The following is a 20,285-nucleotide window of genomic DNA, read 5'->3' as shown; positions in this document are numbered from 1 at the left end:
AGATTTATGTTCGAACAGTTCTTATGAGAAAAGCTATTTATGTGTTCTAGTGTAATATCAAAAGTGGCAGAACCTGACCTTCTCAGATGTCCTGTTATGCTATATGCGAATCATATGGTTATGTATCACTTTTTTTTTCAGTGTGTGTTTTATGGACCCCGTTCTAAATAAGCTTTCAGCTTAATGGGTTATCCATAGGTCCTCAGCATTCATGCTCATATGAACGTACTACTGTTTAAAAAAAATCATGTATTGTTAAAAGTATGCATATAGTAACAGCGTTTCATTTGTTGCTCTTAAATTGTTACTTTAAAAAAAAATCAGCCTAGTCTTAATCCCTTGATATCTTTGATATATTCTATGTTAATCTGTTATAATTTTTATGTTTTATGTGTCATATATGTGTATGTGCTATTGACCTAAAAAGCTAATAAATAAATAAATGCATAATCACTAATAGTGCTGTTGATATGTTATGGATTTATTATATATATATATATATATGTTTATTGGATGTTTATATTAGGCTAGGGATGATCAGGTAGAGACTGTGGATCACAAAGTATCAGATAAACTTTTTCTTAGTGTTGGTGACCAACGTGAGACCATGAAAACTTGCCTGACTACTCACTTGTAAATGTAGTTAAATATGATTTATAGATGCATTCACTATCAAGATGACATGTTATTTCAATTGTTACAAAATGTGCATTCACATGAAGATTGTAGGACAATGTCTTCCTACATGTAAAACCATATTCATACAATACATGTCAAAATTTACTTGTAATTTAATAGAACATTTAGCTATGGTTCATAATTATCAAGAAGTGCGGTGGTGTAGGTATGGATTAATAGTAAATAAGTACATGAAGGCTTGCAGTACATTTACATGTATTTTATCTTTCATTAAACAACACATTTTGTCTAATAGGTGTACACTTCTTGTTTGAAGTGTTAGGAATTGGCTTGTTATGAATATGTGTTCATTGGAATTATAATCAAACTGTATGTATATTTAACAATTACACACGACAGAGCAGGACCGGACGTCTATAATTGACCCGCTGTCGACATTATGTTATCGTTTATATTGCCCCTTCTCTTGAATTAATTTCCGAACCAGCTGTCCTCTCTTTAAAATTTACTTCACCATTTTCATTTAATTGATTACTCAATATATGACGTATCTCGTGAAACGTTACTTCTGTGACGAAACACACCAGGCATAAGCTTGACTTCTGGTTTGTAATGACGACAACTCGGATGTGGTGTTTTTTTTAACAAATAAAACATTTTTGTTATAGTTTCTAACAAATCCAAAACGTATTTCGGATTGTGTGTTTGTCGAGCTTAATTTGAAACTTTATTAAGAAAAAAGTTAATTGCTCAAACTAATCATTTGAACTCGTAAAGCAATGGCCAGAATGGCATTCGATACAAGCGTTTCCAACAAATAGAGGTGTTTAAAATAAATTCAGATAAATCGATGGAAGACTGCGTCCGGAAAATGGAAGTGTATATCTTTGTTATTTTATAAGCTCGGCTGTTTTCAGAGAAAACCCGAGGTATTATCATAGCCAGCTCGTCGTCCGCCGTCCGCCGTCGTCGTGCTAAAACTTTAACATTGTGTAAACCTTTTAAACATTGGCTCTAAAATCAAAGTGCTTCCACCTACAACTTTGACACTTGATATGTAAATGCACCTTGATGAGTTCTACACGCAACACCCATCTTTGGGTAATTAGGTCAAAGGTCACGGTCACTGTGACCTCTAAACATTTTTTTTAATTTCGTCAATTTATGGCATCATTTAATTTTTCTCCGTTGAATAAGGGATTGACTGAATAAGGACGCCTTTTTTTAAGTATAATCTGTGTGATCTGATTCTTTTCCGATATTATAAAAAATCAACATGGCTATGCGAGTCACTATAACTTATAGTGACCCGCCATATACACATATATATGTGCAACAAATTTAGAATTTATATTATATACCATGATATTATACTTCATGTATGTGATTCATGTTTTCGGTTTCAATAATTTCATTATAAATTAAAATGTTGCACTCTTAGGTTAGGTTGTAAAACTATGTTTAATAATGATTTGTGTTTTGTTGATTGTTTACTATTTTAATAAAAAATAAAATTCAGGTGTCCACATTAATGACCACAGTTTGCTGCTGCCTCAGCATATCTGCCTTGGTGGTGAAGATGAGGGACTGTTTTGTTAAGTAAAACATGACTTTAATGATTATTGACGGAAACAAGTTAGAAATAATTTCTATACATATCTCTAGAAAATTACTTTTTATGCCCCCAAAGGTGGGCATATTGTGATCGCATGTCCGTCTGTCTGTCTCTCTATCTATCCGTCACACTTTGCGTTTAGGTTTCGAAAAATGCTCATAATTTCTTTGTTACTTTAGATGTAACCTTCATATTTTGTATGCATGTGCATATGGGGCTTTCAATACGCACACACATTTTGACCCCTTTGACATTGACCTTGAACTTAGGGTCCACGCTAAGGTCTAAAAATATGTCCTATATGAAAATGTTTAAGCATTATTCAAGGCCTATTCATTAAAACGTGTGCACTCTGTATAAAAGTTTAAATTAAAAAAGACCAAGAGTTAAATAGGGTTCTGTGCCCTTCCTCTTTTTGATAACCACCTTCTGCAGCTCTATTTTGGTCAAACGTAAAAAAAGTAAAAATCTGTAAATATTAAATATATATATTTGCAAATCTTCAATTGCAACCTAATAGGATATGCTTGAAAACCTTTATTGCATATGTGGGACTAAGCATTACCCCTGTCCCTTTTTAAAACACAGGGCACCTTTAATGATCCGAGATCTTTCCTTTCATAATACAGTATGTAATTGCTTCTTAAATGTCATAGATTTTATAAAAAAGATAAAAGACATTGGCCAAATCTTATAATTGTTTACAAAACGTGAGATATGTTTTTGTAAAGTTGTGTTTTTGAAGTTACTTCCCTTTACCTGAGTTTAAATGTTTGCCTTAACTTATCGCATTTCCCATGCTAGTTTATTTTAAATTTTCCCCGTTTTCGGTTGGTTTAAACTTTAGAGCCACAGTCTGAACGCATTGTTTAATATAGAATTTACTGCTTAACTGTAGTTACATGTACATGTAGTCATTTGTTTGAAGTGAATCACAATTTGTTTTGTGAGATTTAAGCTCATACAGGCGTGATAGCCTTTTTAATTATGTTATTGACTTAAAATAACAGTTTTATCAATTTGAAATTTAAGTGCGCACGACCATTAAAAAAAGATTTCAATTGTTATTTTATTAAACTTCACCTTCAAAAGTGTTAGGAAATGATCAAATAGATTTTGTATTTGCATACGATATACACAATGTTAAATCATAGCGACTTAGAGGTTGTATAAAAAAGGTTTAAATGATCCCAATTTCAACAGCGTAAAGTGTCGTTACATTAAAAAAGGCATTTGCAACACCGGGTAGAAGCTATTTAAGATGAGTATTCTAGATGAGGTAGACTATGCCTGGGAGGTGTAGTCTATCTTATCTAAGTGCATTGAAGATAGAAGGATGAATACATTGATTCGTCAAGAGTCACCTCCCTTTTATAAATATTGAGTGAAATGGTATTTACGTAACTAGTAGGATAATTTAGTCTACTTATAAACTAAATCTACATAGATTACCCACTTCCTGTGGGTAAATTTGGAGGCACTCTTTTGGCTTGTCTTTAGTTGGTGGTTAAAACTGTTTTATCACCATAAAGTGTAGATGTGCATATAGAAGTTAACAGAAAACAAACACACAATTATATCACTGAAAACACTACAGTATTGGTTTCATTAATTGGTTTTACAAATAGTATTTATAAAGAAAATAGTTTATCAAATTATAATATTCTTATGATTTCTCAATTGCTCAATACTCCAATATTCATTTATGTTACAACTCCCATTACGAAGCAGAATACTGGAAACACCATGGACATCTGTCCATCTGTTGACTCAAATTTGTTCAGAAACATTTTAACTAACATGCATTCATCCCGAAGATCTGAAATTGTGCATGTCTGTTTTTTTTCTGTCAATTAATGTTATAAAGGGTATAAACAATATACATAGATAATATTATCAAAACATATACATCTCTAAAACCACACATGCTATATTTTTGATGTACCATTTTGTAGTTGCCGTTTTCTATGGTTTATTTAATCATGACCTTTCAGTCAAAACTTGACTCACTCGGGCTTAATATAGTTGATATAGTAGACTTTTATTTAAAAAATATATTACATATATTTTCATTTGAAACACATGGCCTAAAAGTGTGATTCTTTGTATTTGACAATGGAGTGTGCTCCTTTGCTCAGACCCTGTCGCTTTGTCGAAACTTGCCGTGTTAAAAATGTCTATATGTGCAGAAAATAAAAAAAACTAAACAAACATATTCCTGCATTTTGATAAAAGCAAATGAAAATCAGTTTGAATTTCCATATCAAATTAATAAAGCATACACCTATCACGTGATATTGTAATGACCAAGCTATTCTGCTAATTGTCATCACCACTATGTATTTGAAACAAACTCTATTATTAAAGAGATGCCTTGGGACTTTATTTATCTTATCTTTATTGCAATAATGCCACTGAAACCAATGTTTAAGTGGAAATAGTACAGTAAAAGCTCTTTTTACAAATTGCTCTTTAGTAGCATATTAATATTGTTACACAATTGGTTTCGTCGCTTCGATCCATTGGGTTGATAAAATTAATCTACCCAGTTGAGCAGAAATAACAAACCTCAAATTATTCTATAATTGAATGATAATGTTTGGTTTAAATTAGAAGACAAAAAACCATTCAAAAGCTCATCAATAAAATTATCCTTACCAATTAATTTATTTACGTCAAATGGGCTTGAATAAATACATAACAGCATGCTTTAGTATAAACGCATGTTCATCCTCTACATTTACGGTGTCAAAAATACCAATAGATTGTTTCAGTGCAGAGTTACACTCATTCTAACTTAGTAAGCAACGTTAAATATGTTTGTACTTATGGCTTAATAATATTGCGTACATGTTTTCCTGATATGTATACAATCCAATCTGAGACTAGCGGTCAGAAAAGGGAAATTGCCAAAGTGGACGTGTATTCAACTTGCAGTACATTTTAGGATCAGTAATTATTGTTGTAATGTTTGTGCAGTTTATATTTTCTCACACTATTTCTAAACATGTAACGTATCATGGGTACATTTGATATTAAGAAGCAGTGGACAATAATACAATATATTTGTTTTAATATCTGAAAGCGGCTGTTTCAGAACAACTAAGGGAAAACATGAACTGTTTGTTTAAGAAATGACGAGCAGCTTAATGCTACCATTTATGCCATGAACTGCAATACACTGGTATCGTCCTTGAATAATAATTGAGCGTTCTTATCAGTTAACACTTTGATGGGCTGTATGTTTCTTTTTTGATTACATTAGAAAGTTCCAATGAATACAATCTGCAATTATTTTCGTAAAAAATACACACATTATTTTTCTGAGAAACTTTAGAACATTTATTATGATAATACCGAAAGCAATTATTGACAAAATATTACCAAGACAGTCGTTTCCTTTACAAAAAAGGACAATTGTTATACTGGGATATTTTACAAAGTCTACTAGAGCCATAAATAATGGTATTTTGGTATACTTTAGCTTTGCTTATACAATTGTTAAATGAGTTAATGCAAGCTAAGCATAACACAAGTAAAGAAATACATAAGATATGAATATGATAACTTACAAAAATATCAATTTCGAAAAGTTACTTAGAATCCTTTAAAAGCAAATGGAAATTGATAAGTGCTATTGTCTCACAACTTAATATTTTAATTGGATTATTTGTGTACTGTTTGCAACCTTTTACAAATTTTGCCATTGAGTTGTATTGTATTGATAACTTTTTATGTGTTGCATATCTTTTACATGTTGTCACGTAATCGTTCATATTTCATGGACGACACATAGTTACTAGCAATGTTCATTACTCTTAAATTACTGATGTGTAGCCTATCATTCAATATCTCGTCATTCGCGTATTGCCATGATGACGAAATTTGCATTAACTACCATTTTCCCGTGTCGCGCATGGGACAAGTCCGTCTCACTCTATTTATGTTAATTTCTCTGGATAATGTGGGATAAAATATTCAACAATACCATATATCAGTTTCTAGTCCAATTTAATGTCTGACATAACTAATATTTTCAATTATACAAATACGTTGTTATTGCTACATGATTGTGTATTTTTCCATCTGTTCACCTCTAGATCTAAATGCTAACTGATCATTTTCCTCCAAAATTTGCCCCGTGTAACTCAGATATGAATTCCATTGGTCAGTGTTCTATACGTGCTTGGTGCTGGTTGGTTGGGATACACCCGGGAACAGAGCGTTCAAGCTTTTACATGCATCAAGTAGTATTGTTTCTATACAAATATTGTGTGTCAGTAAGGGAAACAAACACAGCCGCCTAAATCCTTTATGTCAACAGCGTCGAAGCCAATATTAGATAAGAGCGTTGTAAAACACACAGCCTATCTATATACGATATTTGATCTTTTAGTCTGTTCTTTTTGTGACTGCACTTTTATGACTGTCATATTTCATACATAAAGTAATCCCAAAATATTCTACCTACAAAATCCTACCATAACGTGACAATGTGTTGTAGTCAATCTAACTTGTTACATATACTACTAATTTCTATCATCACATATATATATATATATATATATATATATATATATATATATATATATATATATATATATATAACAATTTGACTTAATCTCTACTTATTTACATTGAGTGTCTTTTGTATTTGTGCTATGTTTGAATCGTTTGTTTGTATTATGTCCCCATGTACATCTTCAGAAAATGAAGGCAATAAAGATATATATATATATGTATATATATACTATTTATATGATATAACTCCAGTTTCATAGAACATATACACAGGAAGCCTCGTATGCTTTTTAACATTCCAAGCAAACCAAAATAAATAGTTAAAAGAACAAGCCTTATTTTACAAAACGTGGGTGTTTGGCAAAACGGACCCTTCAAGGTACCAGAATCTGACACTGTTAACTTGTGATTCGTGCCACATTCACTTAAAACACTTTCATTTAATTATCACATATCTTAAAAAAATATGCTCTAGTGCGCTATAAAAAAAAGACACGTTGAGTCACAGAAAATGGCAGCACTTGTACTTTCAACACAATATTAGAATTACTACAACTAATACGCTTGTCTTTTATATTGTTCACGTTTTTCTTTATTTGGAAGTCGGAGGGAGGGGGCAAAACATTTATTAAGAATAAAACATCCAATGAAGAGAACACAATAGTTTATGACGTACAGGAATACACTTGATATGGTAATCTCATGGAACTATTTACACGTTTGAGTACTGAATATTGTATAAGTAAGATCATTCTTTGACCCAATAACATTTGGTATAGATTTCCACTTTAATTATTCATATTGTGTAATCAAATCAAGGGATCACATGAGCATTTACAAGTGTGTACCATTATTGAACTTAAGAGAACTATGTTAATAGATCTAACCTTCAACTTTCATATTCCAACACAACTCTTTTTAACAAATATGCCCTAGTAGCATTTCTGTGTTTCAAAATTCCTTTAAAGCCATTGAAATGGTGAAAGGTTATATACGTAATTAAACTGAGTGCCTTCATATAAGAGTTATAATTAAGGTTTTTATAGTTGTACTATTAAGTGCTACTGACATAAAATATAAGCGTGAATTATCACGTATCCATGTTACGTTTGTTTAAATTATTTATTTTCAATAAATTGTGGCACCGACACAATTGACACCAAAAAGAGCACATAAATAATGACCGAGTTATGACTCAAATTTAGCCGAATAGTGTTTCAGATGAATACACCTTTTCATCAGTTGAAGTTGGATCATGCTTGCTAAATGAGTAATAAGTTTGTAGAACAATGGCTTACTAATATTTGTATATCCTATGTACAAATTGGTGCTGGTACTTTGGCCTTATTTTGAAACAGTTACAGCCTTTTGTTCTGTTTCAGTTATTTTATTTATATTAAGGAAAATATTTCATTTATTAATTAAACAAATAACCCATAAGTTTGTATCATTTTTGACCACATGACTATATTTTGACTAAAACTAAGTAGATGACCACCATATCAAGTTGTAAACCAAACTTCAAACCCTTAGTTCATGTAGTTTTAGACAATACTTTTTATTACGTTAATTACTATATAAGTCTATTAATGTGACCTCAGGACCATAGAAAGTTTCGACCCCAGGTGCATGATTTTAACTTATACTGTTACACAGTAAATATAAAACCCCTGACCCTTCCGGTTGCAGAGATTTTTTAAGTTTGAATATTTACTATACATAATCACGTATTTATTAATCATAGGACCCTTAGGGCGTGGCCAGTTTATTGGCAGGATTTGAACGAACTTAGCAGATTACTACTATATGTGTGCTTCTATTTTGCTGCTAAAGAATCTGATTGCGGCAACTGCCTTTTATATAATAAATGTAGCCCACTGTATTGGTAGAAATTAGCGGCCGCAGTCCTAACCCAACAGAATCAGCGCGTGCCAAAATCAATAGATCTTTATTGCTGATAATATGTCAAAACAACACCTAGCTAGCAAGCGTTGTTATTAGGAGACGATAACAAAGATAGTGATCCTCTATTTTGGCAAAACAGACATTGAATAGCAACTTTTATAACAAAAACTTTCTGCATGTATGTTTCATATAATTTATCTATTGATATATTACACTGTTTGCAAACGATTGGTGTGGTAACAACCTAGCAATACTATTAAGTGACATATCTGAGAATAAAATATTCAAAAAACTAATATTTCAGGCCATTATTTGAAGTGGCTTGTACAAGGCATTCCAAAACAGTAAACTGAATGATTTTACTGAAGTTGTAATTTGATTCAATTTCAAAACTGGGGCTATTTTTCATTTATGTTTTTAGTGCATACATTTACATATACTGACAGCAATTAAACCGATTCTGATTTAAATTGCCTGACACTACAATTACACAAGAGTTTGACAATTCAATTATAGAGCAATACTGTACGTGGCTAACTAAGTTAGAATGAGCATAACCCTACACAGAAATATCCCATTGAAATTTTCGACAACATAAATGTTGATAGTGAACATATGTTCATACCGAAATATGCGATTATCTGATCAAGACCATTTGACATAAATACATTCACCGGGGAGGGCTATTTTAGTTTTGAGCTATTGATGTTTTTGCTTGAAACTATATATCCAACATTATATTTGAACAATAAAACGAATTGATGTTTGTTATTTCCGCTCAACTGGGCCGAATAATTGTATCATTCAAAAGGGTAGCGGCTCAACCAATTTTTGTGCAAATAGCTTATCAAAGAGAAATATGTGAATAGATCTCTTATTGTGCTTTCTCCTCCAAACATTGATTTCAGTGAAATAAATAAAATTGAGATAAGATAAATTACGTCCCACGGTGGCGCTTTACTTATAGATGTTTAAAACAAAATGCACAGTGGAGATGACAATAAGCAGAATAGCTCGGTCGTTACAATATCACTTGTTATGTGATGTTGATGTTGCCTCTCTGGTCAGGATTGTGTTGGGTCAATGTTACACAAAAAATAAAATGTGCTTTGATAAAAAAAATATTTTCGCCTTAAAATTCAGGAATATATTTTTTAAATCTCTGTATAAAACCGAACATTTTAGAAACGAACAACATGTGACCCTTCGGAAAGGTCAATGTTGACTTATGCGACATGATCTCATCAAATTCACAATCAATTATCAAATACCATGTGATTGCAGAGGAAAACATGGCTAGTTTGTAAATTATATGATTTGCTGGGTGTAGCAAGTTTTGACCCAATTAAGGGTCATGATCTAATGAAACATAGTAAACGGCAACTTTAAAACAGTACATAACAAATATAGAATATGTGGTTTAAAATAGTTAATGATTTGATAATACTGTATTTGTATTCATACATATGTATCATTACTTGACAGAAAAAAGACATGCATACTTTCATAAGCCCAGGATTAAAGCATGTAAGTTTACCTTTATAACTCAAAATTTTAGATTAGTCAAAATTTTCAGACACCCCTGTTTTTAGGAAACATAATGATTTTTCGTGACTCTCAATGTTCGGACATACGGGTTTATCGGAGAGTTTATTTTGTATTGCTTTTTTACCAGAACCGTAACCTGTTGCGCTATTTGAGACAACTTTATCATGCGCTTTTACAACCTGGTTAAGGTCATACAATCTTTTATCTTACAACGCTTTTTGAAATAATCTTAATATTTTTATTAAATAATTAATGACATCACTTAGATTAATAAACTCCAACATTATTATAGCAGATAAGAGATATTTTTTAAACAAATAATTTGCATTTACGAAACATATGTGGTACATTTTGATAACTTGAATTTTGAATTTTAGAAAATATAAAATTAACGCAGTGTTCCGAGTAAAACACAAGTTCATGACAATTGTCTAAATAAATATAAAGAAGTTAATCTCCAGCTGCTGGAGCAGTATTGAATTCTTATTATAAACAATTTGTTGGTCCTTTATTTAAGGCAAGTGACCGATTGCCAAAACAGTAAAAAACAGCACACAATAGCACAATACAAAACAACATAAACACATATAAGAATAAAGCTGGGGTCACCGCCTTGGAACGGTCAATGCAAATCATTGGGGGTTTAAACCGGTTTGAGAGCGCTCAACCTCACACTTGGCCCAGCAACATTCACGATACATTTAAGTGTAAATAAAATTTAACCTCATAGCATTGAAACTCAAATTAAACAATGATAAAAGAGAATTGAAACTTATTTTATTTAATTACTATTTAATTACTCAATGGTAGGAAAGATACCAGAGCAAGAGAGTTACAACTTTTTGAGGAACGATGAAATGAAACTACGAACGAGTGTCAACTACATTCCTTCTTTATAGAAAAATATTTAAGAATATAGCGTCATGAAGATAATATTTCCGATCATCATCGCGCAAATACAGGAAGAAACAGCAATAATGGGTGTAAAGGATCCATATTACATAGCTTGGTTGTTTATGTGATTGCTAAAACATAAATCAAACAAGAAACGCCTGTCAGCGAGAAAACACAATAAAAATTGAACGCTTCAAACTCAATGACCTATGCATGTTAATATTGAAAGTATGAAGCGATGACGTCACACAAATCTATGTAGGCGGGAAAAGAGAAAGAATATCGTATGACAATATTGACAAGCGAAGACACGATGACGTGAACAAAATCCAGGCGCAGTGCTATAACACAAAACTAAAAATATTAAAGAAGCGGTACTGTAAAATTGAATTACTAATAAAACCAGCTTAGGTAATTAAATATTTTAGGATCAAACGTTTAAAATGGTTATTCTTTTAAAGATCCCAAATTTTAAGAGAAGAAAGATATAGTGAATCGGAAACCAACAAGCACTTGTTTTTGAGAACGTTAACATCATATCCTTTAAAAATTAAAAGTTTAATCGGAAATATGCCACAATTTGTAAGATATATGGGTGGTCGAAACTATATGAATGGATTACACTATAACAAAGATATGGTATTTTAAACATGTTTTCCTTTTGATTCTTACATAATTGGCGTATAATGTTAAGCAGTAACCTTACTATTGACATTTACTGCAATTTATCTTAGCTTCTTTTTCATTACTTACGTTAAAGTATGTTGACAAGCTATAACTGAATTCAGAACATTACACAAACGTTAATCAAATAAAAAAACAGAGTTGTTGTCCAGGCGGGTTAGAAAATATTGGGAGTTATTCCCCAAACTTTATATATTTTTTACAAATGGAGTATTTTGTTTTCTATTACAAATAATTTTATACATATTGATACACGAACATTATACTTCACATTAATATGTTGTTTATACAGCAACAATTTGGTACTGAATATAAATACAAGAAACAACTCTCCGTCTACACTGATATAAGAATTGATAGATCTTATTCGACACCATCTATTAGCTAGTAGTTTACGCAATTTCTAAGTCACAAATACAATTATAAAAATACGAGCTGTACGAGAGCAGAACACACACTACTTGTGTTATAAGTGTTATTCTAGCATATTGAATGTCCATGGCAGCAGTCAGCTAGTCAGTTAATGTTATGTGATTATCAGTCAAATCCTGTTTATGCATGTGGTTGATCATTGCACAGACTGAATTTTGACAAATAATGTGTTTCTAATATTTTAAATCCTTCATTAAGACTAACCGCAACATATATTGCTCTTCCACTCGATCTATGAAGTTTTCCTTGGATCATTGCAATAGCATACAATGTCCGTTCCCTTCTATCAGTAGCACATACCATGGCACCACTATCACCTTCTTTGCAGAATGACTCACCCTCGTTTCGATCATGTATTGTTATCAACAATCCATTCGGCGTTTCTAAATTGACAGAATCAATTGTTCCTAAACCCAGAGACGTTGCTGCTCCCCATATATATACTTGATCTCCTTCACGAATTCTTTCTTCCGGAGATACTTGGCCATACATCTGAATGCCGATCTCTGTTTTGAATCGTCTGTCACACTTGTTAATACAATCTTCTTTAATGTCGAAAGGAATTATATCAACCAACGGGTTATCGTGGATATTGTTGATTTTTCCAAGTTCAAATGTTTCAGTATCATTGTATGCATTTACACACTCGCACCCTATTGCTGTTGCTACGTGTCGTGAGATAAGCGCAACCAGCTTTCCTCTCGTGTGTTGTGATGCTGGACTGCTGGGAAGAGATGTTGCAGCCGTGTTGAAATTTGGATTGGAAGTCGTTTTTGGAAATTGCAGCGCAAATCCTCCCAATGTTGCAAATTTTTCAGGTATTTGTTTTAGTAATCGTTCATTTGAGACCCTGTCCCCACTGGAAATGAGAGGTGCGATTGTTCCACGTATAAACAGGGGTTGTATATTTTTGTGTTGAAGATACAGAGTTACTCCATTCATGGTTGCCTCGCTGTCGTGTGTATTTTCAATAATAACTTCAAGATGCCCAATATTTTTAGAACAACGAACAACCCCTTTCATTTCAAGAAGCTCTTTCACTACCTAAAATAAAATCAATAAATATGTGTTAAGTTATTTTCCGTAAAATTTTACACATTTAACCGTTTGAATTATGATTTTAATTTAAATCCAGAGCCTGGTCACAAAATTGACTAAATAAGAAATTCGTTGAATTGATATTTCATGCCTTCTCCTAATTTATATCTTTACACATGAAGTTTCGTGTTTAAATCTGATACAGTTTCTGAGATATAGCCATAAACAGTTCGTGAAATACAGATGGACTGACAGACAGACTGAAGGACTAACACCGCCAAATCTGTATACCTCCGCCCTTGGTGGGGGATAAAAACCCAGCAGAGCTCTATCACAGGCTTCGTAGCTATTTCCATGGCTATGTTCAATGGAACATTTCATGTGAAAAATATGCCTTGCACATCTGTACTTCATTGATTAAACAATTTAAGGATCAGTTCAATTAAAAACTTGAGAATCAGTTCATTCCACAAAGTAAGTACATTATATGCTCTAGCTATAAAAATATCAACGTGTACCCGCTTTAAATCATTAACAGGCAGATAACTGAAACGAATTGGGCTGTTTGCATGTCTAAACTTCATGGTGATGACTTAAGTTAAGTTTCAATTAAACAACTTATGGAATTGAAGTGGTTTGCAACAGAAAATTTGAACATTTTAATCATAAAAATGAGTAAGTTCAAAGGACAATAACTCAGAAAAGTGGGGATCATTAGGCATAACAAAAGTGTATTGCGCATAAACGCTTTATGATGATGACATATATCTAGTTTCAATTTAATAGCTTGAACTACAAATCAAGATATGTTTCGTTCCATAAATTAGAATAATATATTTTTTTGTTAAAATTGCTAAGTTCAAGAGCTTATAACTCAGGAACGTTTAGATCACTGGGCTTAACAAGGACAGATTGAACATTAACACTTAATGGTCATGACAAAAAGTTTCAATTCAATAGCTTGAGAAATGTAGAAGAAATGAGCTCTACAAGCTTAGTAGTTTTTACATAAAAATGGGTACATTCAATGCTTCAATAAACTGGTCCGATAAATATAGAAGTAGATTGTTCACAAACTTATCATATCTTACACCCACACACCAACCGAGAGTGTTTATCCTATATGAACTGTTAAAAACGTGGTTTGCCGTGGAAAAAAACATGTATTTTATGGTAAACAATACAACGTTTAAATTTCTACATACATCATGAATATCTTTAGGATATGTATACGAACTATCTGGAAGATCTGGTCTTTCATGTTCCGGTACTTCACTATTTGTGTATGCTGTCCTTGCATAATTATAAATACTCTGTAATGTTCTTTTTTTCTCAATATCTGGAAAATAATTTTAACCTCTTAAATGTGTATACATACTTTAACATGTACTTTCTTGCTCAATATCAAGAAACAATTTACAAAAAGGCACAGAAATCTCAATTATTTTCATAATTATAATTCAGTGAAAACATAAACTACCACAAAAAGGGATTAGACATTACATAGTTTCTATTGAATATAAATAATAACGCGTTTCATGTGAATCGGATAATAAACAAATCAGGTTTCGAAACAAACGCCTATTCGTGATCGCCATCTATCGGTCTTTTTCAATGTCAGCTAACAAACAATCATGACGCAGAGCTCTTTGAAAATCTGACAGGAAATACATTGCAAAACCTCGTGCACAAATGCAGCGTGCACTACTAAATATTCATAAACAGATAAGTATTCAATTTAATTGAGCTTACTTAAATGAATTATAACGACTGGAGTGATATAATATTATTATCTTCAAAATATTAAACATTTAAACACATTCACGCGATACATCGTCTAAAGATTGAGCATATGTGTATTATTAAACGACACTCTTAGTGCGCAAAATAAAGTTCTATTCCAGATTTTACCTTTGAACTTTAAGTGTGACTTAGCAGCTGGAGTTTCACTTCTTTATTTTGCAGGCTTGCCAATGCTCAAGAAACATTTTCATGACAATTCCAAAATAAACAATTGACCTATGTACAAGAAACAAACACCAACCAACTATTCTTCATATCCTTATAGTGAATATTCACATACTTAAAAGTGTTATAGCTGACATGACCTATAAGCAAGCAACATGGTTGATAACCATGTCAACATTATCATGTAAACATTATCATTGTTGACAATTAATGTTGAAAAAACCAACATTCATTATACTGTATTAAGCCAAGCTAGAGCCTGTCGTTTATATCCAGAACAAGATGAGAAACACCCGCAAACGGTTAATGGTTAAGCAGGCTACATTAAAAAAAATGCTAATTTGTGCAAATGTATATGCAAACCTCATCACGCATAATACATTATTTACCGGACAAGAAGATTTGCTTTTACTATATCCGAATAAGGAATATGCAAACGTATTTGCAGCGACATTGACTTTCAAGCAAGTGACACGCTTTTGCACATGGTATGCTGATCATTTGTACCATGTGGCAGACATGAAATATGGAAAAATCAACTATCAAACTTACAAACAAAAAGGAGCATTTCAATATGTCTAGCACAACGATATAGGGTAACATAACAAGGATTTGGAAAAATATCAACGAGAAGCATGGAAGTTGTAGGCGACTAAATTCCTTTTAATTGAGAATTTAATATAAGAAGTTATAAACAACATTCCAGGAACAATTCTGATAAAAAACTTCAGTTGTGACCTTTGATATCTATTTATGACATTGGCATTAGTAGTGTGCCAATTATCCGCTTTTCAGGTATTATAATATGTCAAAATGGCACTAGGTATTCAGAAATTCCAGAGCAAGAAATACATATTTTTGACATATCACATGGAATTGTGACTAACTTTTACACACATAATTAAAGAAGTTATATGCGACTCATGGTCTTGTCTTGAGAAATTTGTATTTGCTGTATTTAATAAAATAATCATCCCGTGTTAAAAAAGGTTACGGACCGGCAATAAAAATTCCTCTTATTATCAGAAGAAATCATCTGAAATATTTGTGTTCTAGGGAATAATTTATATACAATACAGATCAATATGTACATACAAAAAAGTAAAATGCAATAAGGAGTAGAACTAGGTTAAATAATAGAGGGTACAATCGGTGTGATGAATAGCCTTATTTAAAACACCAGCATTAATCATAAATATCTGCGAGAAAATGAAGTACGTAAACAAAGTAAAAAATTGCAAGTAAGTAAACAGCAGCCTTTCAGAAGTGCATTCCATTTTTCTACTCTAAAAGGTAATACTTGATTTAATTGAATTGCAATAAATTGCTCAGTGTTTATGCTACACCATAGTAAAATGATTCTAACTTTATTAGCCATTTCTTATAATTCACATATAAATAAAAGACGTTTGTGGCCAATCCTACCTGACAATTTTGTTGAATCTCCGTATTTGGCAACACACTTTTCGACCAGGTTCTTTAACACTGCAAATATGACTCGTTCTAGAAGATCATCTGCAGCTTCAAATATGCCCTCTAATATCGCCTTGCTTTGATAAACGCCACAGGCCGGTGCAATGCATGGCGTATCTGGTTCATCGTCAACCAAAAGCACACATAAGCCAGTGATCTCTTTACTTAGGCTGTCTATCCATTTGCTAATTTCGACACATTGTTCCTTGTCAACAGCAACCAAAGCAGGAAAGGAAATATTTTGCTTTTCTCGGCTAAATTGTGCTACATGACGCAGCTGCTCATGTTTTGTGCTTGATGCCTTAATTTTCTCTATTAAAATAGACGTGGTGTAGAGCTGAATACATCGTTGAAATACAATTTTTCTCTCGGTCTCACTAAAAACAGGGTTGTCAAAAATGTCTTTTCCTCGGGTCACTATGCCTTGCAGAGCCCCACAACCATGTCTGAACGCCGGGAATAAGGCAGTTCCACATTCTGCCATGACGTCAATTTTCACTGCAATTAGTTAAAATAATTCTGTATTTGTAAAAACGGAAACATCTTCTATTATATTATTTTTTCTTAATAATGTTTATACACATCACACAGTTGGACCTAAGGATCCTGTACAAATTCAAAGGAGAATAAAATAACAACTGAACAAAAGACCCATATGCTCTCTGCTATGACCCAAAGAATATTTATTGATCTGAGTTTCTTTAGAACAAATTGACTGCCAAAGTTTGAAAACAGGCATAGAAGAAGGCTTCTGGTTGCTTGAAATTATTTTTTTTTTGATATTATAAAATAAAAAATTGATAAACAGACTTTAATGTCATAAAAGGAGAACTGCATCACGTCATGGCATCAAAGTATTTATCGGACTAGTAAAACTCCCTTCCCTCTGGCAGTAATGTTTTAACCTGGCTGGAACCATTTTAAATCCGGCATGGATATCAATAGAACAACATATTATCTTTTGCAAGTTTCGTGATGATTGAGGGTTAACTCTGTCTTCCAAAGTGTTTTAAAGGTATTTCAAGTTTTGACCCCTTTTAATGAAGAATAGGACTCAGCCAAGATATAATATAGATAACATTTAATGTATATTGGTCAGACAAATTTTCAAGAAGATATTCATTTAAAGACACATTATTGTGACAAACTTTTTATTATTGAAAATATTTTAAACACAGAATCATGTATATGTGTATATTTAAATCTTATACGTATTTATGAGGGAAACTCTACAGGAACAACACACTTAACAAGAAGGTCGTCTTCCTCACAAAACGGTTGACTATGCAAAATTCAATAGGTCATTTGTGTATAATTATTATATTCAAATGGATAAATTACATTCAGCTCCTGTCATAACATATAAACAAGTTAAAAAGTCAAATTGGATCCAAATGAAATAGTTCTTCTTGTTCTGCTTCTTTTATCACTTAATGATTTTCTAAAAAAAATGATATGTATAAATTGTTATTGGACTTTACTGCACTTATGGTTGACTTTCTCTTTGTACTTCCAAGACATAAAATACGAACGTGATAATTAATAACCAAATCATTATTTTGCTACAGAATTCTAACATATCCATTAATCAATCTATTTGATTATGATTTTAAATGTTTGTGGACTGTGGCTTAAAGTGTAAACTTTTGCATGGCATTCCTTCTTATATGTTAGATCACGTATGCATAATGAATTGAAAACCATTTCATGACGTACAGAAATAAACTCAATATATTTTATACATACCCATATGTGTGTGTGTGTGTGTTCCAGCTTATAATTAAATACATTCACATGACTTTGACTCTTTAAAAACTTCATTAATGTTCTATTCATGAACTAATTAAATACAAAGTTGACCGATTTACACGAGATATAAACAACCATATCATAGTGACTCGTTAATTAAATTATAGGGAAATTCTAACTAACAACCATTTATTTTTACGTTGACATAGACACATACAAAATAGGTAGTATAACTAAAAGGCAAACACTATATATTTACGTATTTCAAACAATCTTCTAAGGTCTTCATTGGTTGAAGATTCCATTGACTCTAAACATACTATGTGTTCGTCCTGTAAAAAGAAATATAGAATTCTATAGTATTTCCATCAAACATTATACTGTTTAAATTAGGCAAAGTCCCTTTTTAACACATTTATTTTATCAGCTCTCAGAATTTTACTTTCCATGTTTCCACGCATTTGCCAATTAAACATCATCTCATTTATACAATGAATATTCTTAACGAGTTGTTTCGCAATATATCAATGCGTCGGAACGTTCGGACAAAATAGCACTCATATTTATATATTAAAATGTTTTGTTTTGATAAATGTAGTAGATTATTGACTTTGATATTGACAAACGCAATGCGCGAAAAATAAATACATATGTTATATGAAAAAATACGTGTACAAAGTTATTAGTTAAACAGTTCACGCTAAGAACAGTCACGGAGCGGAGATTGGACCGACATATGTACAAATGACTCGGCAATAGTGGACTATAAACTCGGTTCACAATATTATTTCAAAAACTACAACTGGTTTTGATGTGACAAGTGTCTAATATTGTATAAGCAGTCGCACCAAAGTGACTCACCACCTCGCCCTCCTGCCTGCTCAGCTGCGTATTGAGTTCACATACTTGTTCACCAATCTCCTGCAATAGCAATGTCTGGTTACTCTCTTCAATCTTTCCAAGTCCTGACAATTGGGACAAGTAATCTATAATTTCACTGTTAGGCTGGAATTTTATTGAACTTTTAAAGTTTTCTTTCAAAAATGATTCAGACTTCTGTATTATGACACTACTTTTTTTGCTTGTTATAAAAGACAGTTTAGGCGTGTCCTTATTACATATTTCCTGTATCGCCTCACGGTGTCTGTTTAACTCATTTTGAAGCCTGGTGCATTTCTCAACATTTGACTTGAGAGAATATTCGAGCTTCGTCATTGTCGCTACCATCTCATTCTTTGTATTTGTTTCTATCTTGTCTAATGCTGCATTTATATTACGACGTGTCTCCGTGAGCTTTTGTAACTGTTCATCGTAGGACCCCTTGATTAACTGAATGCTGTCCTCCCGTTCCGTCTGAAGGCTCTTCAGTTGGTCAAGAATATTTTGGAGCTTGACTGACAGTGGCTGCAGGTTTGCTGCACCTGATGTTGGTACTTCATCGGAAATCTCTTTTACTCTAGAGCAATTTCTGAAATCGAACATAGTAAGTATGATATCAATATGATTGAAATTGGGGCCAGTAAGATCAAGGTCTCTGTTACCTTAAAACAGATCATCATTTTCAGCACAATGAATTCAGCTAGGATGGAACTACTGTGCGTTTAAAAATGGAGTTTGCGGTCAACAACGTTAGGTAGGACGAAGGTACTCAGCTGTAATATTTGTATAGGTAGCATGGATGCAGAGATTGCTTTCAAATGTAGGTATATTGGGAAAAATGTGAAAATCAAGTTAATTGGCATTATCATATTGCTTAATTAAAATTAATTTTATTTTTGCAAACGCAATATAACTTGTTCTGATATTTTACTGCAAATAC

General features: G+C 32.3%; 1 protein-coding gene across 1 annotated transcript; it reads right to left on the bottom strand.

The window, feature by feature from the left end:
• Positions 1 to 10,529: 10,529 nt before the first annotated feature.
• Positions 10,530 to 19,948, bottom strand: LOC127849772 (uncharacterized). Its single transcript, XM_052382523.1, has 5 exons — positions 19,328 to 19,948; positions 18,726 to 18,798; positions 16,670 to 17,215; positions 14,482 to 14,615; positions 10,530 to 13,282 (listed from the first exon to the last, which is right to left on the bottom strand). The coding sequence occupies exons 1-5, from the start codon at positions 19,946 to 19,948 to the stop codon at positions 12,359 to 12,361; spliced, it is 2,298 nt and encodes a 765-aa protein (XP_052238483.1). The 3' UTR covers positions 10,530 to 12,358.
• Positions 19,949 to 20,285: the final 337 nt, after the last annotated feature.

The sequence above is a fragment of the Dreissena polymorpha genome, chromosome 11 (assembly GCF_020536995.1).
Source record: "Dreissena polymorpha isolate Duluth1 chromosome 11, UMN_Dpol_1.0, whole genome shotgun sequence".
NCBI lineage: Eukaryota > Metazoa > Mollusca > Bivalvia > Myida > Dreissenidae > Dreissena > Dreissena polymorpha.
Note: the sequence above shows the minus strand (reverse complement) of the source record. Positions and strands in the feature narration are given on the sequence as shown.